This window comes from Macrobrachium nipponense, chromosome 1, assembly GCF_015104395.2.
Source record: "Macrobrachium nipponense isolate FS-2020 chromosome 1, ASM1510439v2, whole genome shotgun sequence".
NCBI classification, from domain to species: Eukaryota; Metazoa; Arthropoda; class Malacostraca; order Decapoda; family Palaemonidae; genus Macrobrachium; species Macrobrachium nipponense.
In genome coordinates this window covers 181,072,777-181,088,888 of record NC_087200.1, presented here as the reverse complement: position 1 = coordinate 181,088,888, position 16,112 = coordinate 181,072,777, and the positions used below count along the sequence as shown (strand labels likewise).

At 35.3% G+C, this 16,112-nt stretch overlaps 1 protein-coding gene across 1 annotated transcript in view; it reads left to right on the top strand.

The window, feature by feature from the left end:
* The window catches only part of LOC135219017 (uncharacterized), a 51,677-nt gene extending 38,259 nt beyond the window's left edge, over nt 1-13,418 (top strand). Inside the window, exons 11-18 of the mRNA XM_064255453.1 lie at nt 4,725-4,835; nt 6,060-6,358; nt 6,693-6,776; nt 9,803-9,859; nt 10,681-10,786; nt 11,466-11,638; nt 12,283-12,414; nt 12,578-13,418. Coding sequence (XP_064111523.1) covers nt 4,725-4,835; nt 6,060-6,358; nt 6,693-6,776; nt 9,803-9,859; nt 10,681-10,786; nt 11,466-11,638; nt 12,283-12,414; nt 12,578-12,781 — 1,166 coding nt within the window. The 3' untranslated portion in view covers nt 12,782-13,418. The remainder of the gene's footprint in view (nt 1-4,724; nt 4,836-6,059; nt 6,359-6,692; nt 6,777-9,802; nt 9,860-10,680; nt 10,787-11,465; nt 11,639-12,282; nt 12,415-12,577) is intronic.
* The last annotated feature ends 2,694 nt before the right edge of the window (nt 13,419-16,112 follow it).

Here is a 16,112-nt window from a genome sequence, read left to right as displayed (position 1 = left end):
GAAAAAGCAAATCCCGAAGAGGCTCTACCCAGATCTACACAATGACGGGAAAGAGGAAAAAATAGACAAAGAAAGACAAAATCTGCAACCTTTTGAAAAGAGGGAATTGCAGATTTGGAGAAAGATGTTACTACAAACATCCTAAGGTATGTCACAACTATGAAATATATGGTAAATGTGCATACCTAGATGGATATGGGGATGATTGCAGAGATCTGCATCCAAAAATATGCAAAAACCTAAAAGAAGGAAAAGGATGTAAGTTCGACAAAAAATGCAAATATATGCACCCTGTAGCCATGAATCATAATCAAATAAATAACCAACCAAGTAATAAAATCCAAAATAAGATAGAAACAAATAAAGAGAGAAATCAAGAATATCAGGTAAAAGAGAAAAGCAAACCACCAATGAGATATGCAGAGATGTCAGCAAAAAATTTCAATGCATCAGCTCCAAAATTCTACTCAAGGATAATAACTGTATTTATTATGCAAGAGGATATTGCAGAAACGGAAGGAAAATTGCAGATTCAGACACAAAATGAATAATTATGATGAAGGAAGATCAAATATTATGGAAAAGTTGGATTGGATGTCAGAATTTCTGTAAATGAAAAAAAGAACAACATACCAGAACAGGAAAGAGACATGGGAAAATCCTTATTACTACCAATATTAAATGAAGGGAAAAACACGCAAACCATCATAGTGATGAATGCGCAGGGTTTAGTTACGAGTAACTCAAAAAGAAAAATAGAGTACTTAGAAGAACTAACCCAAATTGAAAAGAAAATAGATATAATGAATATAAGTGAAACCTGTATTCCCAAGAGACTGGGAATGATGATCAATAAAAGGGTTCCAAACTTATAGATCAGATAGAAAAAATAGGAATCAAGGGGGAACCGCAATATATGGGAAGACAAAAAACAAGGAAAAATATATGAGAAATATAGTAACTCAGGAATGTGAACTAATAGCGGTAGAATTTGAATCTGAAAAATTAATGAACATAGTAATATATAGACCTCCTAATACTAAAGAGTTTGACTTAATAATTGAAAAATTGGATGATATATGTAGAAATCACAAGGACTGGACTATTCTCCTATCTGGTGACTTCAACTTTCCTTTCGTCGAATAGAATGAAAGAACGAATAGGAGATTGTGGATGTACTTATACATATAAAAAAAGAGAGTAATAGTAGTGCAGAAGATAAGAGGCAATTCGAAAAGCTATTAGATATGCTACTAGAATACAACATTCAACAAATAAATCACCTGCCAACAAGAAAGGAAAATACTTTAGACCTAGTATTTGTGAACGAGGTGAATTATGTTAAAGAAATAATAGTTTATATTGCGAGTATTTCAGACCATAATGTCATAGAATTAACAGTTCATTCCAAAGCAAGTGAAAACAGAGATAAGCAAGAAATGAAAAAGTGGGAAGGATATGGAAAATACAACTTCTACAGTAAAAATATAAAATGGTCAGAAATAAATGAAGAATTAAACAAAGATTGGGATAACATTTTCGTAGCGATGACATAAGGGTAAATACGGAGATATTATATAAAAATATTAGAAAATAGTGGATAAATATATACCGAAGAAGAAAAGTAAACATCATTCATGCATACCAAGAGACAGAAGGATCTTGTTCCAGAAAATCAGAAAGTGGAAAAAAGGTCTTGCAAAAGAAAAAAATGCATGGAAAGTTATAGAACTAAAAAGTAAGATAGAAAATGCAGAACAAAGATATACAATCAAAAGAAAATGAAAAACGGGAATTGGAAGAAAAAACCCTATTAAATATCAAGCGAAAAACCCAAACTATTATACTCATATGCGAAGAAGATGAATAAAAGAAGAATAGAAATAGGCCCTCTGAGAATTGAAGGGAGATTAACGAATGAAAAAAAGGAAATTTGTTTCAACATACTGGCAGAACGATATAAAGAGAGAATTCACCCCTAGAATAGATAATGAAGATAATGATATAGAAGTAAGGGACGAAAAATAGTGAATATCTAGCTGACATAGAAATTAATGAAGCTGATATTGTGCAGGCAATTAATGAAATTAAAAATGGAGCTGCTGCAGGGCCTGATGGAATCCCTGCTATTTTGTTAAAGAAAGTAGTTCATTCTATCGCAAAGCCACTTGCAATATTATTAAGACAAAGTGTAGATACAGGCAAGATTTATGATGAGCCCACAAAGTTAGCATATATCACCCCTACTTTTAAAAGTGGATCAAGACTTGAGGCAAGTAATTATAGTCCTGTGAGTCTAACATCACATATTATGAAAGTGTATGAAAGGGTAATGAAGAAAAATATTATGAAACATTAATAAAAAAAATAATTTGTTTAATATAGGACAACACGGTTTCGTACCCGGAAAAAGTACACAACCCAACTGTTAGTCCACCGTGAGAACATATTCAAAATATGAAAAGCGGAAATGAAACAGGTGTGGTTTATCTAGACTTTGCAAAAGCTTTTGACAAAGTAGACCATAATATATTAGCAAAGAAAATTAGAAAACACAATATCGTAGATAAAATAGGAAGATGGTTAAAAGAATTTTTACACAACAGAAAACAGATAGCTATTGCAAACGATGAGAAATCGGATGAAACCAAGGTAATATCCGGTGTGCCACAAGGTACGGTGTTAGCTGCAATACTGTTTGTTATTATGATTGAAGACATAGACAGTAATGTTAAGGATTCGGTAGTGAGTAGTTTCGCTGATGACACAAGAATAAGTAGAGAAATTACTTGTGATGAAGATAGGAACGCTCTACAAAGAGACCTTAACAAAGTATATGATTGGGCAGAGGAAAATAGGATGGTATTTAACTCTGATAAATTTGAATCAATAAATTATGGAGACAGAGAAGGAAAGCTATATGCATATAGGGGACCTAATAATGAGACAATCACAAATAAGGAAGCAGTTAAAGACCTTGGTGTGATGATGAATAGCAACATGTTATGCAATGATCAAATAGCAATTCTTTTGGCAAAATGTAAAGCAAAAATGGGAATGTTGTTACGGCACTTCAAAACAAGAAAAGCTGAACACATGATTATGCTTTATAAAATATATGTTCGTAGTCCACTTGAATATTGCAATATGATATGGTACCCCACACTATCAAAAGGATATTGCACAAATAGAGAGTGTACAAAGGTCCTTTACAGCTAGAATAGAAGAAGTTAAGGACCTTGACTACTGGGAAAGACTACGATCATTAAAAACATTATATAGTCCTAGAAAGGAGAAGATTAAGAACGCTACATGATAATTCAGGCATGGAAACAGATAGAAGGAATAACAGAAAATATCATGGAACTAAAAATATCAGAAAGAGCAAGCAGAGGTAGATTAATAGTGCCCAAAACAATACCAGGAAAAATAAGGAAAGCACACAGGACATTAATCCACTACGCACCAGCATCGATAATGCAGCGTCTATTCAATGCGTTGCCAGCTCATCTGAGGAATATATCAGGAGTGAGCGTAGATGTGTTTAAGAATAAGCTCGACAAATATCTAAACTGCATCCCAGACCATCCAAGATTGGAAGATGCAAAATATACCGGAAGATGTACTAGCAACTCTCTGGTAGACATTAGAGGTGCCTCACACTGAGGGACCTGGGGCAACCCGAACGAACTGTAAGGTCTGTAAGGTAAGGTAAGGTCTCCTATACATGTTACATCTACACGAATACATGAGTACTCATATGTTATACATATGAGCACGCGTGATATTATATTAAAAAAAAGGCGGTTGTCGTAATAATTGTATGGCCATTACATACAAAATACGGCTTAGGTTATCGTAGGTAATTGCTAGACCATTACATCGACAAAATAAGGGCTTAGGTATTCGTAGTAAGTTAATTTAGTAATTGCATTAGAGAGTTACATAAAAACAAAATAAGGCCTTGAGGTTATCGTTTTTGAGTAATTGCATTGACATTACATGCAAAATAAGGCTTAGGTTATCGTAGTAATTGCATAGACATTACATACAAAATAAGGCTTAGGTTATCGTAGTAATTGCATTGACATTTCATACAAAATAAGGCTTAGGTTATCGTAGTAATTGCATAGATATTACATACAAAATAGTGCTTAATTAATGAAATGTGGTCGAAGTTAATAACGTACATAAATGGGGTTTTGATACGTACATTTATACGGATAGAATTCATTCAGGAGGAAACTCAAAAAAAAAAAAAACAGGAATTTGTGACAGCATTTTTCTCCAATTCATTTTGACATTTCTCACTAAATAGTCTTAGTAAGTAATTTTGCTACTAGTGATTCACCTGTTTTTTTCTTTACTATTAAAAAATCTTTATAAAATGAATTGGAATTATTTACACAAAACTCTGACTTCTATGGTCACTTGAAGGTTATATTACCTCCGCATAATACTTCAGTCCTTGTACGGGTTTAGTGCCGCCAGTGCACCTCACGCGGTGCACTGTAGGCATTACTTATTAAGGATCTTTGTAGGGTCCCTTCGGCCTCTGGCTGCAACATCTTTCATTCCTTTTACTGTACACCTATCAAACCTTCTTACCTTCAGTTTCAGCGCTAAATGGCCTCATAGGTCCCAGCGCTTGGCCTTTGATAAGTAACGTATTGTAAGTAATCAAAGGTGAATTATTCCCCTGAATATGACCTATTTTCTTGCAGGTCAGAATATGGGGGCCCAGGATAAGCCTGACAGTAGAGAGGCGATTCATCTGAAGAAGTTCCAGCCACTTGCTGAACAACCCACCAGTCTGCCACCGACGCATAAAGATGGTAATTATCTTCGTGGTACTCAGGCTTTACTTTGTATATATATATATATATATATATATATATATATATATATATATATATATATATATATTATATATATATATATATGTATATATATATACATATATATATATATAATATAAATAATCTATATATAGATATATATATATATATATATTAATGTAATATATATATATTCTGCAGAGAGAGAGGTTTCAGGATGTGCTGGTGTCAAGGAATGTGGTTGTAACATAAAAACGTGTTTTTTTCTTCTTTGCAAAGCTGATTCTGACTAGCATTTTGAACAGCATATTTAAAAACGAAGGCATTTTTTTTTCTTTTTTGACAAATTCCTTAAGAAGACAAACTGGAATGCCTTCATCCGGTGCAAAAGGATATGAGTAAACACACACGCACACACACACACACACACATATATATATATATATATATATATATATATATATATATATATATATATATATACATATATTATACTATATACACTTACAAAATCACGAGAATTGTTTATTGGGTTTTCCCTAAGGACAACTTTCGTTTTTTTTCTTTCTATGCAGTCTTTGGACAAGGGAATGTTTGACATTTCATACGTAGACACACACACACACACACACACACACATATATACATACATATATATATATATATATATATATATATATATATATATGTAGTATATGTGTGTGTGTGTGTGTGTGTGTGTGTCTACGTATGAAATGTCAACATTCCTTGTCCAAAGACTGCATAGAAAGAAAAAAAACGAAAGTTGTCCCTATGGGAAACCCAATAAACAATTCTCGTGATTTTGTTTTGTAAGTGTATATATATGTATATATATGATATATATATATATATATATATATTATATATATATATATATTTCTATATATATATGTGTTGTGTTGTGTGTGTGTGTGTGTGTGCGTGTGTGTTTACTCATATCCTTTTGCACCCGGATGAAGGCATTCCAGTTTGTCTTCTTAAGGAATTTGTCAAAAAAGAAAAAAAAAATGCCTTCGTTTTTAAATATGCTGTTCAAAATGCTAGTCAGAATCAGACTTGCAAAAGAAGAAAAAAACACGTTTTTATGTTACAACCACATTCCTTGACACCAGCACATCCTGAAACCTCTCTCTCTGCAGAATCGTCCATCGCAAGTCATTCTAAAATATAAATAAATAAAACCAGAAGATGTCTTTGCAGAGCTGAAACTGAGAGAGCTGCAATCAAACGGAAGATGGGCAGCTGCCATTACCACGATGTGTTACTTCTACGGCAACATGTCGGTGGCTGCCCATTTGCCCAAGGACCCGAGACAAGCGACGTGGCTCGTCTCGAAGTCACCGCTGCCAACCCTGGCGATGTGTCTCGCGTACTTGGCCGTCGTCACGTGGTTAGGGCCGAAATACATGAGGAACAGACAGCCAGTCAGGGGTCTCAGGGTAGCCATGATGATCTACAACGCCTTCCAGGTTATCTTTAACTTCTGGATTTTCTTCGGGGTAAGTTTTAAAGGATTCTTGTAGGAATTGAGGGTTACGTGACAGGATACCGTTTAGTGTTTTCGTTAGGTAATGGAGATATGCCACTCGAATATGAAAGGCGTCATGTAGACGAAAACCTATGAAAATGAAATTATTTTTTCTCTTTTATTTCAGCATTTTTCATATAACTTTTTCTAGTTTTGCAGAAGATAGGAACCCTTTTCAAGCAGCTTGAAATAAAGAGAAGAAATTCAAGTGAATGGCAATGTTTTCTTCATATGCCTACATTCTGTTTTACCAAGTACTCATGTATGGTTGAACTGTTTTTTTTTTTTTTTTTTTTTTTTCTCAGGCCGCAGCCAACGGATGGTTGACCACATACTCTCTCTTCTGCGAGCCTTGCAACTTCTCCAGCCAATCAGAAAACGCCGTTGGGGTAAGGCTTCACCAATTAATCCCGTTATCTCTTACTCGGGGAGTAAGCCTACAGACTACTTTGCTGTTGTTTTTTATGTTGTTTGTTCTTACTGTTGTTGTTCTTGTTCGGGGTTGGAAAGCCCTATTGAAAAGCATAAAAAGGCCAGAAAAAAGTGTTTCGCGTTGAGTGAAAGATACAGAAATTTTAGGATAGGATCTTTATGATTTATTCATTAGAATGAAATAGCAAAAAATAGTGTGCATCTTAAACAATGCAGAACAATTATTTCTAATAGAATATAACGTATTTACTTAAATTTTCGTTGGTGAAACAACGCTCTCTTTGACTGTAGATTTTACACGCGTCCCTGCGTAAGCTGGAGGTCTGATCATACTTTGCTTTGCCTTACATATTGCTCCTTAATCATTTGCACTGCAGACTTCTCATCCTCTTTTTACACGGCGACGACCTTGGCTAAATGTATACATATAATCACACGGAGGCAATCACAGATCAAGCAAGGCTAGAGCGATAGCGGAGCCTCTACAAACATTGTGAATCAGATGAGAATATATAACGAATTTTTGAAATTACAAAAGGCTGGTGAACCAAGCGTCTTTGAGCGAGTGACGGCGTGCAATTGCTAATCACGTGTGACAAAGGAAATGTAGCAGCTGATGATGAAGCGCATTGCTCAGGATTCTCAAGGTGCATACATAGCGAAGTATGCACATTGAAATTATGAGGAAAGTAGGGAAGAAATTATGAGGAAAGTAGGGAAGAAAGTATGAGGAAAGTAGGAAAAAAAGCATTAGGAAGGTAGGAAAGAAAGTATGAGGAAAGTAGGGAAGAAAGCATGAGGAAAGTAGGGAAGAAAGTGTGAGGAAAGTAGGGAAGAAAGCATGAGGAAAGTAGGGAAGAAATTATGAGGAAAGTAGGGAAAAAGCATGAGGAGAGTAGGGAAGAAAGTATGAGGATAGTAGGGAAAAAAGTATGAGGAAAGTAGGGAAAAAAGCATGAGGAAGGTAGGAAAGAAAGTATGAGGAAAGTAGGGAAGAAATTATGAGGAAAGTAGGGAAATAGCATGAGGAAGGTAAGAAAGAAAGTATGAGGAACGTAGGGAAGAAAGCATGAGGAGAGTAGGGAAGAAAGTGTGAGGAAAGTAGGAAAGAAAGTATGAGGAGAGAAAGGAAAAGAGAATATAGAAGGAAAAAGTTGGTCATTCTTTCAAGTTGGTTTGGACGGGGAGAGAGGCCGAGAGATATTAAAAGGCATAGAAGCGCCTCAGTGGCGAGGTTGATATGGCGTTTGCTTGCCACCTCGGTGGTCGCGGGTTCGATTCTCGGCCATTCCATTGAGGAGTGAGAGATGTGTATATCTGGTGATAGAAGTTCACTCTCGACGTGGTTCGGAAGTCACGTAAAGCCGTTGGTCCCGTTGCTGAATAACCACTGGGTTCCATTCAACGTAAAATCACCATAAAAACAAACAAAATAAAAGGCATAGATCTTTGTCTTAATGACAGAGAGAGAGGGTCTTTAAAATTGGAAGGATCATGAATTTATAATATTATTTGAAATGAGAGGCTTTAAGATACATAGAAGGCTAGGGGCTATTTTCAAGAAAAGTCGACATAGCATTGAAGAATGTTCCGTGAGGGTATAAAAACATCTTTTTCATTATCCATTTTTTTTTGTAACTGATCAATTCACGAATATGATGATCTTGTTTTCCAAAGTAGCCAAGCTCCCTTGAATGCATTTATGAATGAGCATTAGGGAGAGTGTATTAAACAATGATATCATTTACAAGGAATAAAAAAAATAATGATAAAAATAGGCCCTTGGGAAAGAAAATCATTTGCTTCGTAAGGCATTTATTTAATCCTGAGGAAGGTAATTGAAGAATCATAAACAAAAGACGATAAAATTCTACACGTACAGAAATATATAGTATATATACACACACACATATTTCACAAGGAGGTCAGGGATCTCGAGTAACGTAACAGCGGGCATTTTCTAGTCACCTTGGTCAAATTCAAGGTTATTTTTTGTGAAAGTTTTTTTGTTATTTGCTAACAAGTTTTTCTTCTCGTTTTTTGTAAGAGAAAATAATGCGTTCGATGACATCATCGCTTTTCGTCCGGGGAATGTTTATCGTGCAATCTAAGTTATTTATGTTGGAGTGTTTTACTCATTTGTATAAACGTCAGTGGTTAAATCATTTAAGTATTATTGCAAAATTGAGTGGACGAATATAAATTAAATAAGTGTCTATGTTATGTTTTCCACTAAAATGAAATGAAATACACACATACATATATTCACACACACACACACACACACACACACGCACACACACAACACACACACATAATAGTTAATATATATATATATCTTATATTCTTTTTTTATTAATATATTATCTATATATCTATATATCCATATATATGTATATTTATATATTTGTATATATTTAACATAGTTTACACACACACACACACACACACACACACACACACATATATATATATATATATATATATATATATATGTGTGTGTGTGTGTGTGTGTGTGTGTGTGAATATATGTATGTGTGTATTTCATTTCATTTTAGTGGAAAACATAACATAGACACTTATTTAATTTATATTCGTCCACTCAATTTTGCAATAATACTTAAATGATTTAACCACTGACGTTTATACAAATGAGTAAAACACTCCAACATAAATAACTTAGATTGCACGATAAACATTCCCCGGACGAAAAGCGATGATGTCATCGAACGCATTATTTTCTCTTACAAAAAACGAGAAGAAAAACTTGTATGTGTGTATAGAGAGAGAGAGAGACAGACAGACAGACAGACAGACAGAGACAGAGACAGAGAGAGAGAGAAAGAGAGAGAGAGAGCGAAGCTGCTCCCAAGTACGAAGGTAAAAATGAAAAAATGAAGCAAATTGCTGCTGAGGAATAATGAAAATGTCATTTTTTTTTCTTTTAACAATATTTTTTATTTTTATTTTTCTCTCATTCCAGTTCTTGCACGTGTCGTACTGGTACTACATATCCAAAATAGTCGACTTCATCGACACCGTAAGTATAAAGATTAATCTTGAAAATGATTCCGTGCATAAAGTGATTTGGCTTAGGATAAACTGGCTTTATGCCAGCACGTGACCTCCCCCCAGGGCGCACTGCAAGTGTGGGCAGGTGTTTAAAGGAGAAAGACGGCTGGTGTGAACATTTGAACTTCACCTTTTCGAAAAATGTAATTGTTTAAAAAAAATTTATCTAGTCTTTTCTACTAACGAGGGTCCCTGTAAAATAATTATAGCCTTGGATTTACTTTAGAAGGTAATTAAGGTAATTCTGGGGTCACTGACAAGGAGCTATGATATAGAATAAGTCTTTAAAATAGTTACTCAAATAATACACACACACACACGCACACACACACACACACCCACACACACACATATATATATATATATTATATATATATATATATATATAATAATATAATATATATATTATATAATATATATATATTCTAGACGTTTAGTGTGTGTATTTAATTCATTTGGCTTTCCAAATTGTCATTTTTAATGTTTTTTTGCATCGTTTGATTAGTTTACCTTCAAATTAAAACTAATACAAATAATCAAGTTCCATTATTTTTGGTCTGTACGAATGTATACGTGTGTCTGTTCAAAAAGGCTAAATGAGGATATATATATATATATATATATAGTATATATATATATATATATATATATATATATATATACTCTATTGATCGCAATATAAAGAATTAAATATACCCTCCACAGATGACCTTAGCAGCTGTGAAGACATAGCTATCTAAAGAAAAACTAAAATAAATAAATAAGTAAAAGTCCATTTTTTTTCTTCAGATATTCTTCGTGGTGCACAAAAAGTACGACCACATCTCACTCCTTCACGTCAGTCACCACGCTCTGATGCCCGTCAGCACTTGGTTTGGGCTTCGATACCAGCCTGGTAGGTTACAATTCCCGGTTCTGGAATGTCAGATCATTGGAAAAGACTGCCTGATGAAAATGAAGCACTGGAAGGTTTACTGGAAAGAAAATTCAATTGAAAATATTGGTAATCAATTAACTGACAGCCCAACACAAAATGCAATAATGTTAGAACAATAATTGGTCTGCTTGAGTTACAGACTGTTGAAAACACACCTTTATCGCTTAGAGACACTATTGAATTATTAAAGCGCCTCAGTGGCGTGATCGGTATGGTCTTGGCCTGCCACCGCGGTGGCTGTGAGTTCGATTCTCGGGATTGAGGTGTAAAAAATGTGTATTTCTGGTGATAGAATTCACTCTCGACGTGGTTCGGAAGTCACGTAAAGCCGTTGGTCCCGTTGCTGAATAACCACTGGTTGGAATTCATGCAACGTAAAAAGAACAGAAACAAACAGACAAAACTATTGAATGATTGATTTATGGTCACCTATACTGGCGTCACAACATCTAGGTTATTGACTCCGTACTGATAGCTCGAAAAAAAACTAATTAATGAAACTGACTTTTCTTCAAAATGTCACAAAATAAAACAAAGTATTGTTCATTATTCGCGAATCTTCACTCATATACGCAAACATACCCAGGAAGGTAGCGCATTTCTCTCTTCCAAAATATTTTCCTTTTTCATCCGCCAGGTGGCCACACTACCTTCATGGGCTTTTTGAACTCCTTCGTGCACGTCGTCATGTATTCGTACTACCTCCTGGCAGCCATGGGCCCACGAATCCGCCCTTATCTCTGGTGGAAGAAGTACATCACCACCGTTCAGATGGTGCAGTTCGTCGCCATGTTCCTGCACTCCTTTGTGGTGAGTTTCCCGCCGTGTTCCTTCTAATGTCTTGATTGAAAGTTGTTTTTAGCTTTTTCCATACCTTTCTTGCTGTCATTTTTTGTATATGTCAATAGTTAATGTTGTCATACTTGAAGCACTACAGTTTCTGTATTGCTGCTTTATCACGTTAATATGTATTTAAATTTAACAAAACTGAAAAGCTGTAACGAGTCTTACGTCATACTATTTCAGAACCAAAACGATTTATTTTTGCATTCCATTTACAATAAAATAAAAATAAAAACTCTTTCGATAATAATAGTAAACCGACGGAAAGTAAAACACCAAACAGTATGGTAATGAGATAATGGAATTGTCCAATATGATGCCAAACAAGCCAATGAATAAATAAATAAATAAAAATGAAAACGTTGGAGACTTACAGAAGTTACATTGTAACTCTTATCATCATAACGTTTTCACCTTCCATTTATTTAGTTATGTTACAAAAGGACGAAAAGTACAACACCTTCCAGTATAATAAGGAGATAAAGCAATTCTCCACCTTGGTGACAAATAACAGAGAAAGAAATCATGAATAACAACAATGGAGCCTTACAGTTTATCCTCCCTGGATTCTTATTGGTATTTCATTGATTACCTTTGCGTTTCCCACGAAGCCCGTGATCTTCCTGGACTGCAACGTGCCCCACGAAATCACCCGCTGGGTGGGAGCATTGGCCTTCGTCTTCCAGATCCTCTTCACGGACTACTACATCAATGCCTACCAGAAAAAGGGGCTTCCTTTCGAGGTAGGATAAGCCTATGCTGAACCTCAAAAGTTCGGTCGAAGTGTATGTTTTGTCTTAATAATTTATATATATTTTCTTATTTATTAATTTATCCTCTATTGCATTTCCTATTATCTACTATAACATTTTTTTTTTCCGCGCCAACCTTTCCCCCACTTTTCAGATGTGCAAGCTCCACTCTGACTTCTCCCAGAGCCAGTCGCCGAACGTTTACAGAACCCGCGAAGCTGTCCCTCAGGACCCGAGTCCTCTGACAGGCGCCATTAGGAAGGGAAGCGTCGGATCTACTACTACCTGCGGCGTCAACGAGCCTCCTCCACTAGAGGACACCCTGCGCAGGAGATCACCCGTGGAGACCGTGTCTTGATCTGGGGCGTTTAGTCGCTGTGTTAAACTGTGGCTGTTGTCGTTTATAACTATCGGTTATACAAAGGTATATTCGGTCCTGTTGAAAACGTATGTTTGTTTTTAAAAACGAAATAAAATCTTGTATTACTCGATCGGAGAGATATGAGAAATCGGAATATGAGCTACTTACGACAAAGTGAAACAAGTATCTAAAGACAAAGGGTTATCAGGCTATGTACGTCCATACTGTACATAACCGCTTACATAATACATAATTTGCGTCAGCGTGTGTGTATATTATAAGGTGTAACAATTACTACAGAATTTATGTTCTTTCACTACAAATAATTCGCTCCGTTCTCTGCTAACCATGAGTCCAGTACAGAGGTCTGCTTTCTTTCAAAGCAGAGAACAGGATCTTTGGCTTTTAGATTGTAGTCTAAGCCTGCGCATTTGATTAGTTTGACCATGAAGTATCAAACATTGACGTGAGATCGAATTTATATTTCATTATAAAGGCATCTTATCATTCATCAGTTGCTTAGTTTTCTTATCGTGTGTATGAGATGTTTTGGCAATGCCTTCTCATTATTAATTCGATTTCATCAGCTGTTTTGTGCTGTGCCATGTGTGTTAATAAAGCAATGTTAATATGAGTATATCTGCACGTTGTATTTTTAACATGCAAATATGCAGTGGTCTGTGAAATTGTGTAATATTTCAATAATAAAGCAATGTCAACCTAAATAAATTCATATGTTGCATCTTAAGGAGATTTTACTTAAATAGTTTGTAAACCTTAAAGATACTTAACAATTGGGGCTATATAGTACCCGTGAATCACATGACAGAAGTGTAAGAATCAAGCAGCAGATGAAAGAAGATATGGCAAATAGAATTGCAGCTATTTTTTCTTCTTTTTTTAGCTGATAGGTAAGATGGGTGAAAGAAGAGAGAGGGCAGTTAGCAAGCTAACTATTTAAAATCCCAAGAGTGATCAATGTAAGAATAGCGGATTTACAGTTAAGTAAAAGAACCTTTGCTGGAGTTAGTCGAAAGGAACATAAGCTGGTTGCGCTCAGTTATCTTTCAGTCAAAACAATTAAACATTAATAACGTCTCTTTCTGACAGACTGGCCAAAGATTAAAGATTCTCGCGTTGACACTGCCAGATTCGTCCACCTGTTTCTGCCCTGAACAGCTGATTACATAACTGGTTTTGAGAGATATTTCAAGGACTGATACCCTTCCTGACTCCAACCTTCCCTGTTTGTCCGGGCTTGGGACCGTCTTTGAATTTGGGTTAAATTCCAAGAATGGATTGGTCTGAAAAGAAGAAGACACAGTCAAATGCGTCTAATAAACAACTCAGAATATAGCATTCACATTTTTCTAAAGTAATGCTGATATTTTTTTAGACCTGCACATCAAAGATCTGGTGGACTTTCAACAAGCGCATGTTTTGTCAGTCAATTTGTCATCAAACTTAATAACTTTCAGATGACGTATCTTGTGTTTACCAAAGATTCGCGTAGCCTCTTTTGTTTACGTCCTCGTGAAGTTCGAAAAGTCTACCCATTCGTCCTCTAAGTCCGCCGAACTTAGCCTTCTAGTCGGAATTTTTGAATTTGGTGGAGAATTTGATGAAAAGATATGTCAAAAGCAATCTATATCTTTAGAAGCATGAATAAAACCGCATCAATGCTTTCTTAATAATTATCGAAAACTCTAAGTGTAAATATTCTCTTGCTGTGTTTCTGGTTCAATTTGTCTGTTAAATACCGCCTCTTTTAATTATTACCAGTATGAAGTTTCCAAAAAGCCTTATGACATAGATCAAAATACGAAATAAAAAGTATTCATGTCCTTAAGTTTGTATATTTAAGAGTATTTATTTTTATGTCTATGCATATAATTTTTTTTTCACGAGGAGTTTGAAAATGAAAACAATAGCTTTTCTTGAACTAATTCTAAAAAGAAAAAAAAAGTTAGTATTCTATTTCTAAAATCTACATATAATGTTTTACTGAACTAAGCGATCTAACAGGAGACCTTTTTTTTTTTTTCTTTTTTTTTTCTCAGTTTTGCAAAACTGGGCTCTCCGTAACTTAATTTGATTACTACTTGCTTGTTTTTGTTGACAATACTTTAGGTAGTAAATGCCATTAAATTTAAAAAAAAAAGCTACTTTCCGTGTAACGTGTTCAAGAGGGAAATAGTTGTATAGAATAAGGACAATGTACTAAACCTATAGCGTTATGTTTCTGGCATTACTTTCCCCATCTGTAAAACACGTGGAACATTATCATAATGATCTAGGTGTCAGCGATGTTTGCCGTTATGCGAATGTCCCATTTTATCTGTATCTCACGCTGTGTCACAACTAATCGCCTTTTTATAACATTCACTAGTCAGTTTTCACGCGTTGTCTTCAATGTTATCAGAATTCTGACTAAGTAGAGGCCTTTCTGTTAAAGGACTCCATGTATACCATTGCAAGCGACCAATGGAATCACAAGTAAATCTTTGTATGGGGTTTTCACACGATGTCTCCTCGGATAGACTAACAAGCCTTTGAGACAATCCTAATCCTTGTAACTCCTCCTGTCAAAAGTGGGCGGAGTCTAGTGGTCGAACGATCACCATAGACCTGTGTGGATGGGTTTATCTATACTCTGTTTTCTTCCATCTGTCCACCCGCCTGTGGTGTTTGCGTATGGTAACACTGCGTCCCAGGCTTTAGATAGTTATGCTATGTGTAAGTTTTAGGTAAATAAAAGGATATCTGGGTGTACATTTGCTACTGTAAAGTGTTTTAATAATTTACAGTATGCGAATTACACCGTTTATATTCGAAATAAGTTATTGTTATGTTGTTGAATGTTAGCTGAATGTAACTATCTAAAGCCCGGGACTCAGTGTTACCATACGCAAACACCACAGGCGGGTGGACAGATGAAAAAAAAAAAAAGAAAAAAGAGTATAGTGATGCTGATGCACTCTCCAATAATTCTAAAGTTCAGTAGCTTAGCATCTCCCATAGTGGACGGACGTTTTGCGTGCACAGTGGCTCTAATATCAAGTGATACTGGACAGAATTATTGAGGGAGTTCACTGAATTACACAAAGAACACCTATACCACGAAACGTTCGATCTTAAGACCATAATGACTAATGCAAAAGCAATGATGTATACGAGATACTATCGGGAATCAAATTTCGGGAGGCTCAATCAGTCACAGAAGAAACCGTGGCAAAAAAAAAATCATCAGCTTCAGGACAATCTACTTGAAAAAAAAAATGACTTAAAAAGTCGAAACATCAACGAAATCATGCTTTGGTAGTTAGTA